At 44.2% G+C, this 18,511-nt stretch overlaps 1 protein-coding gene across 1 annotated transcript in view; it reads left to right on the top strand.

Annotated features, from left to right (window-relative positions):
• The window catches only part of GLB1 (galactosidase beta 1), a 100,748-nt gene that overhangs the window by 70,118 nt on the left and 12,119 nt on the right, over positions 1-18,511 (top strand). The window contains exons 11-15 of the mRNA XM_021071553.2: positions 361-435; positions 4,361-4,450; positions 7,161-7,274; positions 8,480-8,611; positions 10,391-10,645. Of these exons, the coding sequence (XP_020927212.2) occupies positions 361-435; positions 4,361-4,450; positions 7,161-7,274; positions 8,480-8,611; positions 10,391-10,645 (666 nt within the window). The remainder of the gene's footprint in view (positions 1-360; positions 436-4,360; positions 4,451-7,160; positions 7,275-8,479; positions 8,612-10,390; positions 10,646-18,511) is intronic.

Here is an 18,511-nt window from a genome sequence, read left to right as displayed (position 1 = left end):
CTCCCTTCCTTCGGAGTCTGTTTTGCAAGGAACCTTCTTCCTTTTCTTCCCTACTTAGCCTTCTGCTGTCAACCTCATTCTCTATTTTTTATTTTTATTTTTATTTTTTTTCCTCTCTGTTTTGAAGTCTTTTGTTCTGTAATTATTTGAATGATTCCTGGAGCTTAAAGCACAGACATACACAAACATATACTTAGATCCTGTTTTGGAGGAAGTTTTTTGTTCCCTTGCCTTTCCAAAAATCACCAGCACTGTTGTTTGAGTCTTTGGCCCTCTTTTTGAAACGTAAATTGTACAGATATGTTTCTGAGAGTTTAACGGCTGTTTTTCTTTTCTGTCTTTTTCCACGCCGGTTTATAGTTCAAAAAAGTACCAGAAGGTCTTATTCCTCCATCCACACCCAAGTTTGCATATGGAAAAGTTGCTCTGAAAAAGGTAAGAAAGGGAGGTCCCATCAAGGCTCAGTGGGGTAACTAACCCAACTAGTATACTCGAGGATGCAGTTTCGATCCTGGCCTCGCTCAGTGGGTTAAGGATCCTTGTTACCACAAGCTGTGGTGTAGGTCGCAGATATGGCTCGGATCTAGGGTAGCTGTTGCTATGGTGTAGGCCTCAGCTGCAGCTCTGATTCAACCCCTTGCCTGGGAACTTCCATATGTGGTCCTAAAAAGCAAAAAAAAAACAAAGGTAAGAATAAAATGACAGAAATACTGAGTGAGGAAGTGGGATTTAGCAGTCATAAGTGAAAGTGTTGTGCTGGGGAATTGGGTTCGTTATTTTTCTGTGAATTTGTTTTCGGCGAGACTGATGGGGAGGATTATTATGCTTCTGGGAAAACAAGGCCAGAGGAGGTGAGAGGCTGTGTGTGCGTGTTGACAGGGTGAGCATATGGGCATGAACAGGCGTTCTTAGACCATTTTGGTTCCATTATTAATGTCAAAAACTGGAAGAGCCCTAGTGGGAATAACATGCCACCTTGTTATGGCTGGTGACATTCTTTGTTATAATTCACCTCTTTTTAAAAGGGTTTCTCAAAAGCCACAGGCATTAACCCTAAATTATACAGTCCCCTCCATCTCAAAATCATGTCCTCAATTTTGTGACCTGTTGTTTATATGGTAAATGGGACATCAGGGGGGAAGCTAGAAATGAATCATAAATACAAGTGAAGGGCATTTTATTCTAGGGAAAGAGAAAAAGAAGAAGGGTTTCATTTGATAGCCAGGAGTGACGTAAGCCCTAGTCAGTCTGTTTTGACCATCTGTGTCTTCAGGTTTTCCCCTCTTATAATCCCTAACTCCTACATGGGTTAACTCACAAGAAAAAAAAAGTTACACGTTTCTTAAGAATCTTGACATTCTAAAATAGCATCATGAGTTTTTATCTTTAAGCAAAATGCCAAACATGATTGTATAATTTTTCCATTCGTGAAGCCTTTTGATGTAGTATGGTTGGCTGAACTCTTGTAAATTTTTCCACCTAGTGTCAGATATGTGTGTTACATTCTACAAAGAATGTGGTCTCTCTGCCTGATAGGAATCTTTCTTTAGATTAATCAAACTTTAATCACACTTGTAAAGGGAGTACCTTCTACTCGTTCATTGCTACTGCTATTTAAGGGAAGGGTGGGTTTGTGTGTCTTAGAGCGTGAAAAATCTATTTTTAGGCAACAGAAAATAACTGCAATGTTTAAAACAACAACATTGCTGAAACAAAGCTACCTGAGTACCAAAGTACATTCTATTTACCAAAAGGGAAAACTGTGAGACCAGAAATGGCTTTTCTTTGTTAACTTAAATATATACAATTTAAGAGAGCAAATCAGCATATAACTGAGTTAAGTTTATGTAGAACGTAGTTGTAGAAGAGAAAAGCTTTCCCCATGAGTTGAATTCCTTTAGTTGTCCAAGAGGGAAAACACCCACCTGAGTAGCTGAATTGATGGATCTATACTTAGTATTTTTTTCTTCCATGCTGCATGTCATTGAGGTAGCCATGAAAAGTGTTTATAAAATCCCTAACCAGGACTTCCCCTGTGGTGCAATGGGATTGGCAGAGTCTTGGGAGCACTGGGATGAACGTTCGATTCTCAGCCCAGCACAGTGGGTTAAGGATCCAGTGTTGCCACAGCTTCAGCTTAGGTTATCACTGTGGCCCAGATCTGATCTCTGGCCCAGGAAACTCATATGCCTGGGGGGGGGCCCAAAAAAATCCTGACCAGTATCATGTCGGGGAAAGCCCTGGGCTTGGAACCACATCTAACTGCAAATCCTGCCTGTGCCATGACTCAAGCGAGCTGCTCTGAGTCTCCGCTTCCTCTTCCCTAATAACGGGACAGTAATGCCTGCCTTGCTGGGTGTTGTGAGGATTCGGTGAGGTGTTATAGTCAAGTGCCATCTCTCCTGCACTTAGGTGAGGCACCCATGCTTGTAGCTGCTATTGTTGTTACTACATCAGAATAAGCACCCTGGGCTGCAAGAATACACAGTCATTTAGGCTGAATATAATAAGTATTTATTGTCTACTATGCCATGGACATTGGGGATGAGCTCAGCACAGACCTGCCTTTAAGGAGCTGATGGTCAGCAAGGATGACAGTGGTATAAACAAACTGGAAAGTGATACAGACCAGGGAAATGCTGCAGACGAGCTCAGAGGAGGGCAGAATTGTAGCCACTTCACTCAGAGGTGGTGGGCTTTACTGAGCCTTTGTTTTCATGCATTTTAAGGGCCTTTTATATACAGGAGGTTGTATTTGCAAATAGGTATGTTTAAATCTCTTTTTAAGATTACCATCTATTATTTTTCATCAAGAGTCAGGGAATGGATGGAGTTGAGTAAAGGTGATTAGGGGACAGCCCTGAGTGGAATTTTAACCATTTCAGTTCATTTAGGGTTTTGTCTTTGAGACAGCTTACAGAATGGGAGAAAATAGTTTCAAACGATGCAACTGACAGGGGCATAATCTCTAAAATATACAAGTAACTTATACAACTCAACAGCAAAAAGGCCAACAACCCAATTGAAAAATTGGCAAAAGACCTGAATAGACATTTCTCCAAAGAAGATATACAGATGGCCAACAAGCACACGAAAAAAATGCTCAAATCACTGATTATTAGAGAAATGCAAATCAAAACTGCTATGAGGTACCACCTCACACCAGTCAGAGTGGCCATCATTAATAAGTCCACAAATAACAAATGCCGGAGAAGGTGTGGAGAAAAGAGAACCCTCCTGCACTGCTGGTGGGAATGTAAATTGGTACAACCACTATGCAAAACAGTATGGAGGTACCTTAGAAAACTCTATCTAGAACTACCATATGACCCAGCAATCCCACTCTTGGGCATATACCCAGACAAAACTTTCCTTGAAAAAGACAGATGCACCCATAGTTCACTGCAGCACTATTCACAGTAGCCAAGACCTGGAAACAACCTAAATGTCCATCAATGAATGAGTGGATTAAGAAGATGTGGTATACACACACACACACACACACACACAAACACACACACACACAATGGAATACTACTCAGCCATAAAAAAGAACAAAATAATGCCATTTGCAGCAACATGGAATGAACTAGAGACTCTCATACTAAGTGAAGTAAGTTAGAAAGAGAAAGACAAATACCATATTGTATCACTTATATCTGGAATCTAATGTATGGCACAAACAAACCTTTCCAGAGAAAAGAAAATCATGGACTTGGAGAACAGACTTGGGGTTGCCAAGGCCAAGGGGGAGGGAGTGGGATGGACTGGAAATTGGGGGTTAATAGATGCAAACTATTGCCTCTGGAATGGATAAGCAATGAGATCCTGCTGTATAGCACTGGGAACTACATCTAGTCACTTATGATGAAACATGATAATGTGAGAAAAAAGAATGCAGACATGTATGTGTGACTGGGTCACCTTGCTGTATAGTAGAAAATTGATAGAAGATTCTAGACCAGCTATAATGGAAAAAAATAAAAATCATTAATTAAAAAAAAAAAAATCTGGAGTTCCCGTCATGGCGCAGTGGAAACAAATCCAAGTATGCTCCAGGAGGTTGCAGGTTTGGTCCCTGGCCTTGCTCAGTAGGTTAAGGATCCAGTGTTGCCGTGAGCTGTGGTGTTGGTCGCAGATGCAGCTTGTATCTGGCGTTGCTGTGGCTCTGGTGTAGGCCAGTGGCTACAGCTCCAATTTGAACCCTAGCCTGGGAACCTCCATATGCCTTGGGTGTGGCCCTAAAAAGACAAAAAGACAAGAAAAAAAAACTCCACTGTCTTTGACAATGACCTTATTCTCTACTGTGGTTACCAGGGAGGGAGGAGAGTAAATGAATGCTGCTTTTGTTCCTTTTCAGTTAAAAACAGTGGTGGAAGCTCTGGACATTCTGTGTCCCTCTGGACCCATAAAAAGCTTTTATCCCTTGACATTTATCCAGGTGAAACAGGTAAGCTTGCAAAGGTAGTGCTTCACCTTTTTTCTACTTGCAAAACTGCTTTCTGCACTGTCCTGAACACAGGGACCAAACAGCAAGCAGGTAAATCAGACTCCACGTAAGTTAACCATGACTGTCCAGCCTCTCTTTAGTTCTAGGCGGTGCACCTGTCTTCCCCTCCTCCCATTTCTTATTATCACTCAGATAGGTCGTAGCACAACCTGCTTCAGCATGATTCTGTGCAAGCTAGATACTGAGTGTATCTCTGACATAATTAATCCTTTTCATTAGGTATCAGAGAAAATCCACTATTTTAATACTCAAAAAAGACAACTGTCCACAATTTGCTCAAAGGTATAGGCACTGTGTTTTAATGGATTAGGTTCTTAGACATTCTTTTTCCTACTTTTGAAGAGAACAAGAACAGAGTACATCATGTGTGTATAGGTGTGTGTCTGTGTGTGTTTAATCTCCAGGCACTGCCCCATCTTTATTGTAAAAGTTTCCCCAGCTTTTGCAAAAGTTGCAAGACTAGTACAACAAACACCAGTAGAGCTTTCACCTGAATTCACCACGTTAACTGTTGCTTCACTCACTTTATACATTTCTCTGTGTGTGTGTGCAGTCAACTGCTTTTTTTTTTTTTAACCGTTTGAGGTAGTATTTCAGTATCATACTTAACTCAAATATTACAATGTATATTTTTAAGAAGGACATTATCCTATGCGACCAGAACTAATGATCATCCTTAAGAAATTCAGTGTGGCTACAATGCTATTACCTAATTTACATTCTACAGTCAAGTACCCATAATGTCCTTCATTGCTTAACTTTTTCATCCCAGTTTCCAATCCACAGTTATGTGTTGCATTTAATCTTTCATCTGAAACTGTTTCCGTGTCTCTCTCTCCCTCTCTCTCTCTCTCAAGACACGGATTTGTCTGAAGAGTTCAGCCCAGTTGTTTTGTAGACCACCCCTCACTGCTCAGGTTCAGCGAGGCATTTTTAGCATGAACATGACAGCAGTGAGGTGTCCTCAGGGCACAGTATCAGGATGCTCACAAGGTCATTCTGTCCCTTTGCTGAGAAGTTCAGTTTGATCACTTAGGATCTCAGTCCCATTTTTTTTAAATGGGACGTTACCTGGGTCTTCCTTTCTGACTCTCTGTGGAGATCACCTTCCGGAGGGTGACATAATAATAGCGCATCTAATCTTACCTCAGTGTATTTTGCCTCTGGTTACCACTGTTATACTTGTGATTTACCCTACAGCACCAGTTTGTGAGAAATACAATGAATGATTAAGCCCTGGCTGATTTTATATTTGCGTTGGGTAGCGTTCTTTCTCTAGGTCTAGCATCCATGTCTTCATCCACCTGCCTTCTCCACTGAGTAGAGCCAATGGCACATCAGGCAAGACATGACACAGAGCAGGTGGAACCTAGGAAGTGAATCCTAGCTTAATGTTTAGACACTGGCAGATGTGTTCTTTCTCAGAACCCTTCTGCTCTCATCTGTGGCCAAGGCAGTGCTCTCAGATCTAGCCGTGGGGGGCCTGAGCTGTGTTTCAGGTCTAGAGCAAATCCATGGGATGCTTATTTCCAGCAAATTCCATGGTGGGCACGGCTGCAGGAAGTGAGATACAGCCCTGGAACCCCCCACAGCTGGCCCCTGCCCTGGCCCTGGAGGACTAAGCTATCATTTGCAGGGGGGCACCTCAGCTTCTGCTCCCCTCCTGGAAACCCCTCGCTTAGTTTTCTTCAGCCTCACCCCTTTGGTACTTTCAAAAGATAAAAACAGGAGAGAGATGGAAATCTGGGGTCTGGGAGGGAGGCATTCTTGTGCTTGAAAGTTTGGCTGGTGACACCAGTGGCATTTGAGTTTAGCCCTTTCCTGCAACACAAGAACATGGGTTAGGAGCTGGGTTCAGCTCCTGCAAATCACCTCTTCACTTGCCCTGCAGTGCACTTTTTTGCTTTTGGAGTCCTAGGAGCTGGCAACTTTTTCTCTGCTCCCTGTTGGCTTTCCATGTGGACTCTCTTATAAGACTCTGGATCTGTCCAGCTCCCCCAGCTAATGGTGACAGCAGGAACCCCTCACCCAGGCTGTGGGCACCCTTGCTGCGGAGGCTGATTGCTGGGGCCTTCCTTTCGGACCAGAGATCCCAGCATCTCAAAGTATTTCTGACTTAGCAACAGGTTACACCCCCGTCTCTGTTTCCCCTACTCCTCCACTTTAAACAGTTTCTGATTGACTCTTGTTTTGTACGTTAGAGCAGATTTAGCTCAAGAACCTGGGGAATGGTTCACCAAACATTCTTGGCTCTGTTGCTCTTTGTCTTTTGTTGTTGTTGTTGTTGTTGTCTTTAGTTTCTTTGGGTCACAGAAATAACCTGTGAGATATATGATGGGATCCCCCTGAGTGATTCAGGGGAAGACACTCAGCACATTCCAGGGTCCAGTTCCCTCATGTGGGAGACTCGGAGGGGATGTTTCACAAAACACTCTTCAGGCTTCCGTGCAGATTACTGCAGTGATGGTTATCCTGTGATCTGAAGACTGAAGCCGGTTCCCTTCTTTCAGACTGAATTTTTGCTAAGGCAGGGAAACATTTCACTGCTATGGTTTTAGAAATGTTGCTTTCAAACAGATCAAGGGTGACCAAGTTCTCCTAATATGAACGGCAAAGGTGATGTCTTTTTCTTGCATCCCTCTCTGACCAGTATTTTGGGTTTGTACTGTACCGGACAACGCTTCCTAAAGACTGCAAGGACCCAACACATCTCTCTTCGCCCTTCAATGGTGTCCACGATCGGGCTTATGTCTCTGTGGACGGGGTAAGTGTCTTCTTTGGACTTGTGAGGCTGCCCCCACAGGGAAAGGGTGTGTGGGCTGCACTGTGGCTGCCTTTCCAACCTCAGGCTCAGTCGTTCCTCTTGATGCCCTTTAGCTGTGCCCCTCACTTGCTGAGGTCGCCTCCCTAGGCTCCGTCTGCCTGAGATGCACCTCTCACCCGTCTCAACAGCGGGCTGTGCACAAGATGCCCCTTCCTCAGAAGCCCTCCTGGTCACCCAGTCCAGGGCCATCCCCTCTGAATGGCCTGCATGTCATCCATGCCTTCTTTCCTCCTGGAGGACAGGGTCCGTTTTGTACCTACGGGATGATTCATTTAACTGCGCCTTCATCCTGCATAAGACACTCTACTCTGAAGAAATAGAATGTCTGTGCTAAAAGACACAAAGACTTCGTTTTGTAGCAAAGTCAAGATAACATTTTAGGATTTCCATTCCTCTCACTGAAACAATCGTGTGAGAAGACACATGAAGAGATTTACCTAAGAAATTTTGTTCAGAAAATTTTAAATGAAAATATTTCCCCTCTGTTTTCAACAGTGGCTTTAATTTCAGTGGCAGCAAGTTTCTAAGACACGATGCGAATACTGATGGCACTTGTTTCTGAAATTCCAATTTGGAGGCTTATCTTAGTGAATTATAATCAGTGTTACTCTGTGTTTTTTTAATCTCATGTTTTAAAAAATTAGGAATATGTTGCTGTTGTTTCCCCTCACTTTATTATTTAATCTTTGTGGTTAATGCATCACATCAGGTATTTTGAGGTAAGACAGCTCCACCTAACTTGCTGATTTTATCTTATCTGATTTTTTTGTCTCCTGCCTCCATGTTGTTCAGAAGCTATTTTTTGTGACTGTCTTTTGTGCTGTGAGAACATGAAGAGGTTCCTGTAATAGGAATCTTCCCCCAGAATGTTCGCCTCTATTCCCTTTCTAATAAAAACAGATGCACAGCCAAACATTCCAGAGCCAAGGAACCCAGCCTCACCCCTTTCTTGGGGGAGCCGAGCCTGGTGATCTTCTTGTGTAGCCATCTGGCCCCGTGATTTGGGCAAAAGACTCATCAGAGCATTCCCTCCCAAGTCTGATGACACGTCAAGGCAGGAAAATGCATGTTGAAATAACTGAGCAGGTTGCCTCTCTGCTGACTCTCCCACCCTAGTTAATTCTCACTTGGCGTTGAACCCACAGGTCCCCCAGGGAGTCCTTGAGCGAAATATTGTGATTACCCTGAACATAACAGGGAAAGCTGGAGCCACCCTGGACCTCCTGGTGGAGAACATGGGGCGTGTGAACTATGGCAATTCCATCAATGATTTTAAGGTAGGTCCAGCCTCGCTGTTGGGAGTGAAGCTCAAATCTTGACCTGACTGTGCCTGAGCCATTGGGGAAGTTTTTGTAAATCCATTTAAAAACTCTCCTGCATATATTCTTTCCCTGTAGCCCTTTTCATAGAGAAGCAATTTTTAAAAACACACCCACTTTGTCAAATTTGATGAGTGAACCTACCCTGACTTGTTTTGCAACCTAGAAGTTGGGTTATTTTGGGATAACTACAGGGGTCAAGAATGTTGAGCCTTGCAAACAGGGCCCTTCCCTTGCATTTGAGTGCAGTCATCCATTAGAAAGAAACAGGAGGAGGAAGCCACTGCATCATTTTCCAAAGCCAGCTTAGCATTTCTTCTGCTATTTTCTGGGTGTGAATGAGCTGGGGCAAATCCTTTTCTTTCCTTTTTTTTTTTTTTTTTTTTTTTTTTGCTTTTTTGTTTTCAGGGCCACACTCGGGACATATGCAGGTTCCCAGGCTAAGGGTCAACTCAGAGCTACAGCTGCCAGCTTACACCACACCCACAGCAATGCAGGATCCAAGTCGCAGCTGCGACCTACACCACAGCTCACAGCAACGCCGGATCCTTAACCCACTGAGGAAGTCCTGGGATTGAACCTGCAACTTCATGGTTTCTAGTCGGATTCATTTCCACTGCGCCACAACGGGAACTCCTGGAACAAACTCTTGAATCATAGAAAGCCTTTCCCTTTGTGCACTGCCTCTCATCTCTGTTGGTTATTCTCTGCCTAAGAGTCTTCCAAATACATTTTTCTAATGTACATTTTGAGAGTATTATTCTGTAAATGTCTGTTAAGCTCCTACCCTGCGCACATGAGTGCTTTTGCCCCGTGGGGATGCAAAAGATGTTGGGATATAGGCTCCCCCAGTGGTAGCTCACCATGTGCTGGAGGAGAGAAGCCTGCACCAAGGAAATGATGGCACCACCCTCTCTAGGACAGGACCCTTCCTGACCGTTCTGGTGGCTTCTCAAGCAAGGCAATTATATTCTTAGGGAATAGCCATGACAAGGACACTTTTGTCCCCAGTAGAAATGTCCCTATTATAGTCCCTGTGCTCAGACTATAATTAGTAGTCTTCCCGCTTGGCTGTCACAGGCCACACTGACCCGTGGAGTGACAGGGACTCTTAGGAGATCTATGAGCCCCCAGTACCCAGCAAAGAGCCTATCGCACAGCTGCCTGGTTAATGCTTATTAAATTTCTAATTGTGCAATTGAGACTTGGTATTGAGAGGTGTCCTGGGAGAAATTTGGAATCCCACTGGGATGGAGAAGCTCCCCTCATTAAAAGCTGAGAAGAGGAAGCTAGATGAGCCATGAGCAAAGGCTTTGATGCATTGGCCATGCCACGGACACCCCCGGCCTTACCTCCACTAGACAAGTAGAGCAACTTCAGAATTTGAGTCTGAGGCTCCCCATCGTCATGACGGCCCTTTCTCTCCTTTTGCAGTGGGCTGGATGTTCTCTTGCATTTCCCCTGATCATCACTCTCCCACCCTCAAATTCCATTATTTTCTCCATTCTACCAGTGTCTCTGAACCAAATACTGAAGATTGGCGATTTGGGATCAAAGCTCTGGCCTCCAGCCAGATTTGTGTCACTTTCATGTACACACAGTTTGAGTCTCGTGTACTGTTGGTGTTTCACATCCCAGCTTGCTTTTCCCAGGAAATCAGTGCTATAACACAGAATCACTTGAAGCTTCCCTCCTCTACCCCCACCCTCACCTTATTGCTCTATTTCTCCTTTGCAGGGTCTTATTTCTAACCTGACCCTTGGTTCCAGTATCCTCACTGACTGGCAGATCTTCCCGATGGACACTGAGGATGCAGTTCGCCGCTACCTTGGGGCCTGGCATGGCTATGGTGGCAAGGGCCACCATGAAGCCCATACCCACAGCCCATCTGAGTACACACTGCCAGCCTTTTATGTGGCTAACTTCTCTATTCCCAGTGAGATCCCAGACTTGCCCCAGGACACCTTTATCCAGTTTCCTGGATGGACCAAGGTATGTGTCTTCATGGGCAGTGTTTGAATTCAGGCCTCAGATGTCTGGCATTCAGTCTCTGATAAAGAATCAAAAAGAGCTGCTATGGGGATATTGTGTGACAGTTGGGGAGTGCAGGGTTTTTCTATGGAAGTTTTCCCATTCCATGGGGACAGGACCATGGCAGATCTTTGGGGATGCAATGGCCAGCACGAAGGTATACTATCTATCCCATTTTCACTGACTGACAACTTCCTTTAGCAGATGATGGCTTTCCTCCTTCCTGTAAGAAAAATCATAGCCCCTTTTGATATTGACTAGAAGGAGCACTTCTTTATCCTGAGAAAAATCTGGCCCAGAAAAAGAGGTGAATCTCTGGGGAGACTGTTTTCTCTTGTTCATGCCTTACTCTATGCTCCCAGAATACTCACACCTCTGTATGAGGGTGCCCCGTGTTCTGGGGGCAGCCACCACTGTCTGTATGATCCTCGGCTCTCCTTTGGCCATTTGACTGTCTGCTCACTCCCCTTTATTCTTTGAAGACATTGGCATGTCTTCTTTCACCATTGTCTTCCCTACTTCAAGTCCTATTTTCATCCTTGATGACCTTATTATAACTCAGTTATTCATTCAACAAATATTTTAGTGGCTGCTGTGTATCCAAGCTTTGTGCTAGGCACTTAGGATATACTAATGCATAAAACCAGATATGCTTCTTGCCCTCATGGAACTTAAAGTCTAGCTGGGGCAGCAGACTCAAATCTATAATCACCCAAATTAAATGATGAAACTGCAGTTGCAATGGATGCTAAGAAGAAATATGGGGGTTGATCATAATTGGGCATTTGACCTTGTCAAGGAGGTTCAGAGAAGCTCTCCCTGTGGACCTGATGCTTGACAGAGATAGGAGGTTTGAGTAGGAATTAACATGGCAGAAAGGGGAGGGACACGTGCTCCAGGCAGAGGAGATAGCATGTGCAAGGGCCCTGTGGTTAAAGGGGAGCGTGGCCAGTGAGAGGAACTGATACAGGACTCAAAATGTATGGAATCTGATTTAGAGAAGAGGCTAGAAAATGGGTAGAGACCAGATCAGGACAGGCCAATTAAACCATATTAAGGTTTTGTCTTTCTGTTGAGAGCCACTGGAACAGAAGAGACATGACACAATTGTGATGTGACCAGCCTCCGTAACCCCAGGATGGGTTGGGTGAGAGTACATGTGGATTCAGGGAAACTGTCTTGGAGGCTGGACTACAGTTTCATTGATGGACTTGGGATGGTGGGAGCCAAGATGGAGATGATGTCAACTATTTGAGAGATGTCTGATGTTAAATCAGTAGGATGTAATGAGAGATCAGATGTAGGGGTTTAAAGAGAAGGACATACCACATGACTCTGAGGTCATCTACAGCTAGGCAGATGGTACCATTTACTGAAAGAAGAAATTTCAGAAGAGGACTTGGGCTGGAAGAGCAAGATCATGAGTTTTGATGTGGACAGTTGAGTTAGAGAGGCCTTAGAGAACAGCAGAGAAAAGGTACTGGAGGAAGAGGCCCTTGGATCTATGGGTGGGGATTCAGAGGAGGGGATCTGGGATGGGAATATACATGTGATGTAATTTGTGTGTGGATGGTCTCTGAAGACGTGGGATGGAGGAGGTCCTATAAGGAGAGAGGATGCAGAAAGGAGAAAGGAAGATCAGCCCTCAGGCTGCTTGTGAGAGACACAAACATGGTGGAGAGTGAGGGGAGACCAAGATAGGGGAAGAGAACAGCATTTATGCTGTTGAGGGGGGTCATGGGACCTTCTTTAAGGGCTAAGCCTGCAGAGGGATGTATCTGCAGCCAGATGGCCTTCTGTTGAGTATAGGGGAAGGAGATGAACATGTGAACAAATATAGATGCTTAAATATAAACATTTTTCTTGAGAAGTTTGTGAAGGAAAAGAGGAAAAAAATACTGGGAAAAAAGCTGGAAGAGAAGAGGGCTGAAGATGCACATGGCATGTGTTTAATAAATGCCCTTTTATAATGTTTGCTTTTTACATGTTTATGAAAATATATTTTTATTATCATTCTATTTGAAATATTTTCTAATTTTCCATACTATCTCTTCTTTGAAACAGGTTATTTAGAAATACGGTGTTTAGGGAGTTCCCGTCGTGGCGCAGTGGTTAACAAATCCGACTAGGAACCATGAGGTTGCGGGTTCGGTCCCTGCCCTTGCTCAGTGGGTTAACGATCCGGCGTTGCCGTGAGCTGTGGTGTAGGTTGCAGACATGGCTCGGATCCCGCATTGCTGTGGCTCTGGCGTAGGCCAGTGGCTACAGCTCCGATTGGACCCCTAGCCTGGGAACCTCCATATGCCGCGGGAGCGGCCCAAGAAATAGCTAAAAAGACAAAAAAAAAAGAAAAGAAAAAAAAGAAAAAAGAAATACGGTGTTTAATTTTCATGTATTTGGGGTTTTTTTTAAAGCATATTTTATTTTTGAGTCTAATTTAATTCTTCTACAAAATTTCTGGAAGAAGGAGAAAAATCTTTATGATCTTGGGTTAGGCAAAGCTTAGATTTGTCACCTAATACATGATCTTTAAAAGAAAAAGTTGATAAATTGGACATCATCAAAATTGAAAATGTTGGAGTTCCCTTCATGGCTCAGTGGTTAATGAACTCAGCTAGGATCCATGAGGATGGTGGTTCAATCCCTGGCCTCACTCAGTGGGTTAAGGATCTGATGTTGTCATGAGCTATGGTGTTGCTCGGATCCTGCATTGCTATGGCACAGGCCATCGGCTACAGCTCCAATTTGACCCCTAGCCTGGGAACCTCCATATGCCGTGGGTGCAGCCCTAAAATAGCCAAAGGAAAAAAAAAAGAAAAAACCAAAAATGTTTTCCTTTCAAAAAACATTATTAATAAAAATTAAAATCCAAGCCACAGACTGGCAGAAAATATTTTCAAATCATATATCTGACAAAGAACTTGATTCTAGAATATATAAAGAATCCTTATAAGCCAATAATAAGACAACCAACCCAGTCAAAAATTGGGCAAAGGGCTTGCATAGACATTTAACCAAAGAAGATATGCAAATGGCTGGTAAGTACATAAAAAGATGCTTAATGCTCAGTATCATTAAGGAAGTGCAAATCAAAACCACAGTGAAATACCATTTCCCACCCACTAGAATGGCTATAATAGTGAAAGATGGACAGGAACAAATGTTGGCGAGGATACGGAGAAACAGGAACCTTCCTACATTGCTGGTGAGAATGTAAGATGGTACAAACACTTTGGAGCACAGTTTGATAGTTTCTTCAAGGACTAAATATAAAATTACCATAGGACTCATTGATTCTACTCCTAGGTGTTTCCAAGAGAAATGAAAACATATGCCCCCACAAAGACTTTCACACAAGTATTCATGGTGGCATTATCAAAATAACCCAAACCTGGAAATCATTCAAAATGTCCATCAACTGATGAATGGATAAATAAACTGTGGAATGGTCATACAGTGGAATAGTATTCCACAGTGAAAAGGAGCAAACTACTAATATGAGCTACAACATGGATGAATCTGAAAAACAGTATGCTAAGATGCCAGTAATAAAAGACCATGGATTATATGAGCCAATTTATATGAACTGTTCAGAAAAGGCAGGTCTGTAGAGACAGAAAGTAAATAAATGGCTGCTTAGGACTGACGATGGGAATAGAGTGACTGCAAACGGGTATGGGGTTTCTTTATGGAGGGATTGAAATGTCCAAAAATTGAACTGTGGCGATGGTTGCAAAATCTTCTTAAATTTATTGAGACTTGGGATATAGTCCAGCATATGGTGTTTCTGGAATTGTAAGCTCAGCTGTCCTCTCTCTGGACACATGTTTCTATCTCTCAACTCTCATGCCTTCCAAGCCTAATCTTCCATCTCACTGATGGCCTGAAACCCTGCCATTAAGGCCACGGTTCTTCCCTGTCCCGCCTAGACATCACCACCTTTTTAAGAGCCATCAATCTATTGGCCCCCTTGCCTTCCACTCTGTCCCCTTGCTCATCTTCCATTGGGATTGGGTCCACCATTGGCCTCTGTTGGTGCGCTAGCAACTGAGCACCTTGAGGGGTCTCTCTGGCCCATTTGTCAAGGTCACCATCCTCCTTCTTCACACTGTGGAGGCCTCCAACTTGCCCAGCAGTCCTTGGCCTCTCTTCCCCATCCCAGCTGGCCTCTTCAACCCCCACCACTGCCCTTAAATCACCTTACTCCTCCCCACCCCCTCTCCGAGGACTCACCCTCCTTGCTGCTATCAGGTGGAGCTCCTTTGTTCCTCAGCTTCCTGTCAGACTTATCTCTCTGCCTCCACCCTCACTTCCTGCCAAGTGGCCTCTAGGAGGAAGTCTAAGCTCTGAATCCCCCCTCCCCACCTCCTTCCTCCAGGCCAAGATCCTGTTCTCTTACTTCCTCCTCCTGCATTTTGTCAGCCTTTCCATCTTCTCTGACAGCTCTCAGGTCGCAGCCAAGAAGGCTCGGGGATCTAGAAACAAAGCAAAGCCCTCCCTGATCTTCATGCTGGAGCACTCAGGCTTATTCTCGTTCCCTCGCTCTTTCTTTTTCTCACTTCATCCTTTCCCCCTCTCCCTCTGGGTGTCCTCTGTTCACACTTTTTCATTCCCTCCCTCTGCCCACTGAGCCTTCACAACGTCAAGACTGGCATTAACTCCTCTATGAAACCTTCCTGGGCACCTGGTCCCCCTTGAGCCCCTTCATGTCCTGCCTGGACTCAGTATCATGATCCTTCACTACTCTTAGGCTGGTACCCTGCTTTTACCTATTGAGTCATATGTTTCACGAGAGGCATTTTTTAAAGTGTTCGGTTTGTTCTGCCTCCTCTCTGGGCCTGGTTACTCTGTAACTGCTTTCAGGTGAAAGGGGGGAAGATGCCTGTGTTGCTGAGCCTCTAGGAAGATCTTTAAAAGAAAAAGTTGATAAATTGGACAGATGGCAGAAGGGCACGTAGGCCCTTGAGCCATCCTTTTGGTGATGAGAAGCTTAGGTGGTGCTGTGGACGCAGGGCCAAGGCCGATGAGAAGACCCAACACAAAACCCTGCTCACCAGATGGTGTCAGTTTAGCGCCTTAAGAGAAAGAACCATTGGGAAATGCAAAGCTGAAAGAGAACATAGCTACAGGAATTATGAGAAGGGCTGGGGGCTCAGATGGAGCTCAAAGCACACCTGGTCCTTCGTCAGAATCAGAGGCTTTGTCAGGGAGGGAATTTCAGGTGAAAGGATACTAGATGCAAAGGTAAAGAAATGGAAAGCATGATATATTTTTGGAGGTCAAGAGGGTTCATGTTGGCCAGGTCATAGAAGTGTCACACCCAAGAGTTACTGGCCTAGGCATTCTGCTCAGCACTTAAGAGACATTATCTTCATAATCATCAAAGGAGGGCCCTGTGGTAGGATGTCCCAGCAGTGTTTCCATTTTGCAGATGAGCAGATAGAGGCTCAGAGACCTCGATATCTTATGTGAGGTGCAAAAGTGGTAGTGGAAGAGCTCCCCAGCCCTGGGTCTGTCTGACTTGAAGGCCCCATGAAAAGGCAGGCAGCGTGAACAGGGCCCCCCAGGCCAGCAGGGAACTCGTGCTAATTTTCCAGCTCTTTACTTGTTTAGTCAGTTTGATGTATGTTCTGCACCTTTATGCTTAAAAAGTACATATACACACAATATACATGAATGCATCAGAGGATTTGGAACCCCAAAAGCCCATCTAATTCGTGCCTGCCCCTAAACTAGTATACAGATATTCACAGCAGCATAATCCAAAAAATATCTAAAATCAACCAAAAGGTGGAAAAACCCAAATGTCCATCAACTGATGAATGAATAAACAACTGTGGTCTATCCAGATAATGGAAAATTATTTGGCAGTAAAAAGAAAAAGTATTCAAACATGTTACAACCTGGATGAACCTTGAAAACATGCTCAGTGAAAGAAGCCAGTCACAAACCATACATACAGTGTGATTCCATGTATGAGAAATGTCCAGAACAGGCAGATCTATAGACACAGGAAGATTAGTGGTTGCCTAAAGCAGGAAAAAGGGAGTATTGAGTGGCAAATGGGGAGTAAACATCATAGAATGTAGGGTTTCTTTTTGGGGTGGTGATTGGGCAGCTCTGTAATAATAACCAGCAAACTGTACATGTGAAATGTGGGGATTGTGTGGCGTATAAATTATATCTCAGTAAAGCTTTACACACACAAAGAAGGCCATCCACAGGATTTGTGGACCTGGGTTGTGTAGGTATGAAGGTCAGAGGACATACATGTATCATACATAAAACAGAACATGCATCTTTTCTGTTATTTTCTGGCAAGCAGTGGTCCCTGTTGCTAAGGACAGTCCTGGGCCAACTGCTGAAGTTCTGAGTAATCGGCAGATGTAGAAGAGACAGAGCCCACCCTTCCTCACCAGGCATGGAGTTCTGACTGGGAGAAAGAGTGCATTGGCAGATGTAAGAAGTGGTAGGGATGGACCACCTGAAGCCTGGGCCATTTCCAAGTCTCTGCCTCTAGCAGGGAGACCTGTCAGGCCCTGTCCTGGCCTCTCGGCTCATGCTATTCACTTGCTGTAGAGAAACTACTTTGATGGAGTGAATGAAGTCACTGATAAGGGGATGCATGAGATAAAAAACTCACTTCTGATTACTCAGCCTCAGTTGAGCTGGATGTGGCTTTCTGATTAAATGCTCCAACATAACTTGGATTTCAGTGGGAAGCGGTCAAGCATGTTTTGCTCCACATAGGAGACACACACCGGCACTTTTCTGCACAGAATCCTGACTGCCAACTCCCTATGGTACCAGTGTTCTTCAGTGCTCCGGCTGTGTCAGATGTACCAGACCCAAAATGCCATGCTCTGCCAATGCGGTGACATGGGTACTGTAGCCTTCCTGCATTTTTTTCCACTTGTGGTAGGTCTGGGTGCCTAACAGAGCATGATCCTAAGAGAGGTGGGTTTACTTCCCACTTTTTCTCCATTAGAATTTAGCTTTGAACACTAAGAATGAAAATAGAGTACGGACTAAAGTTTTTTGTTGTTGTTGTTGTTGTCTTTTTAGGACCTCACCCTTGTCTTTTTAGGGTATTTGGAAGTTCCCAAACAAGGGGTTGAATTGCAGCTGCAGCCTCAGCAATACCACATCCAAGCTGCATCTGCAATTTACATGGCACCTCACAGCAACACCAGATCCTTAACCCACTGAGCGAGGCTAGGGGTTGAACCCACGTCCTCTTGGGTAACAGTTGGGTTTGTTACTGCGAAGCCACAACGGACACTCCCTAAAATCAATTTTATTTTTTAAAGGCAAATATTCCCTCTTTTAAGATATTTAAAAAAAATCATGCAATAAAAGAAGTTATAACAAAGGGCTGACAAAAAGCCCTTCTAGTTTGAGACTCTTTTGGCATCTTGCTTTTGAAATTTCCAGCTCTCCAAACATTTGGTCTTTCTGGTGACCAGTCCTATCCTGAGGCCTTCACTAGAAAGATGACATGGTTAGAGGGTTGGAACTTTCAACCCCATCCCCCAACCTCTAGAGTTGGGGTGGGGGGCTGCAGATGGAGTTCTCTAAAGACTATAGAACAAGATTCAGAGAGCTTCTGTGTTGGTGAACACATCCAGGTGCTGAGAGGTTATACCTGAATGGGAGGTGCATCTGGAGGGGCTGGTAGCTCAGTTGCCTACCCCTCATACCTTGTCCTATGAATCTTTCCCATCTGGCCATTCCCAAGGTGCATCTTTTATAGACAACCCATAAATATAAGTAAAATGTTTTTCTGAGTTCTGTTTGAACCTTAGGAGGGGGTCATGGGAACCCTTG

This window comes from Sus scrofa, chromosome 13 (genome assembly GCF_054392235.1).
Source record: "Sus scrofa isolate SSC_HxYL_T2T_F1_AM1 chromosome 13, Sscrofa_HxYL_maternal_Yorkshire_Landrace_v2.0, whole genome shotgun sequence".
Taxonomy (NCBI): Eukaryota; Metazoa; Chordata; class Mammalia; order Artiodactyla; family Suidae; genus Sus; species Sus scrofa.
The sequence above is the reverse complement of the archived record's forward strand: the minus strand, read 5'-3'. Positions and strand labels throughout refer to the sequence as shown.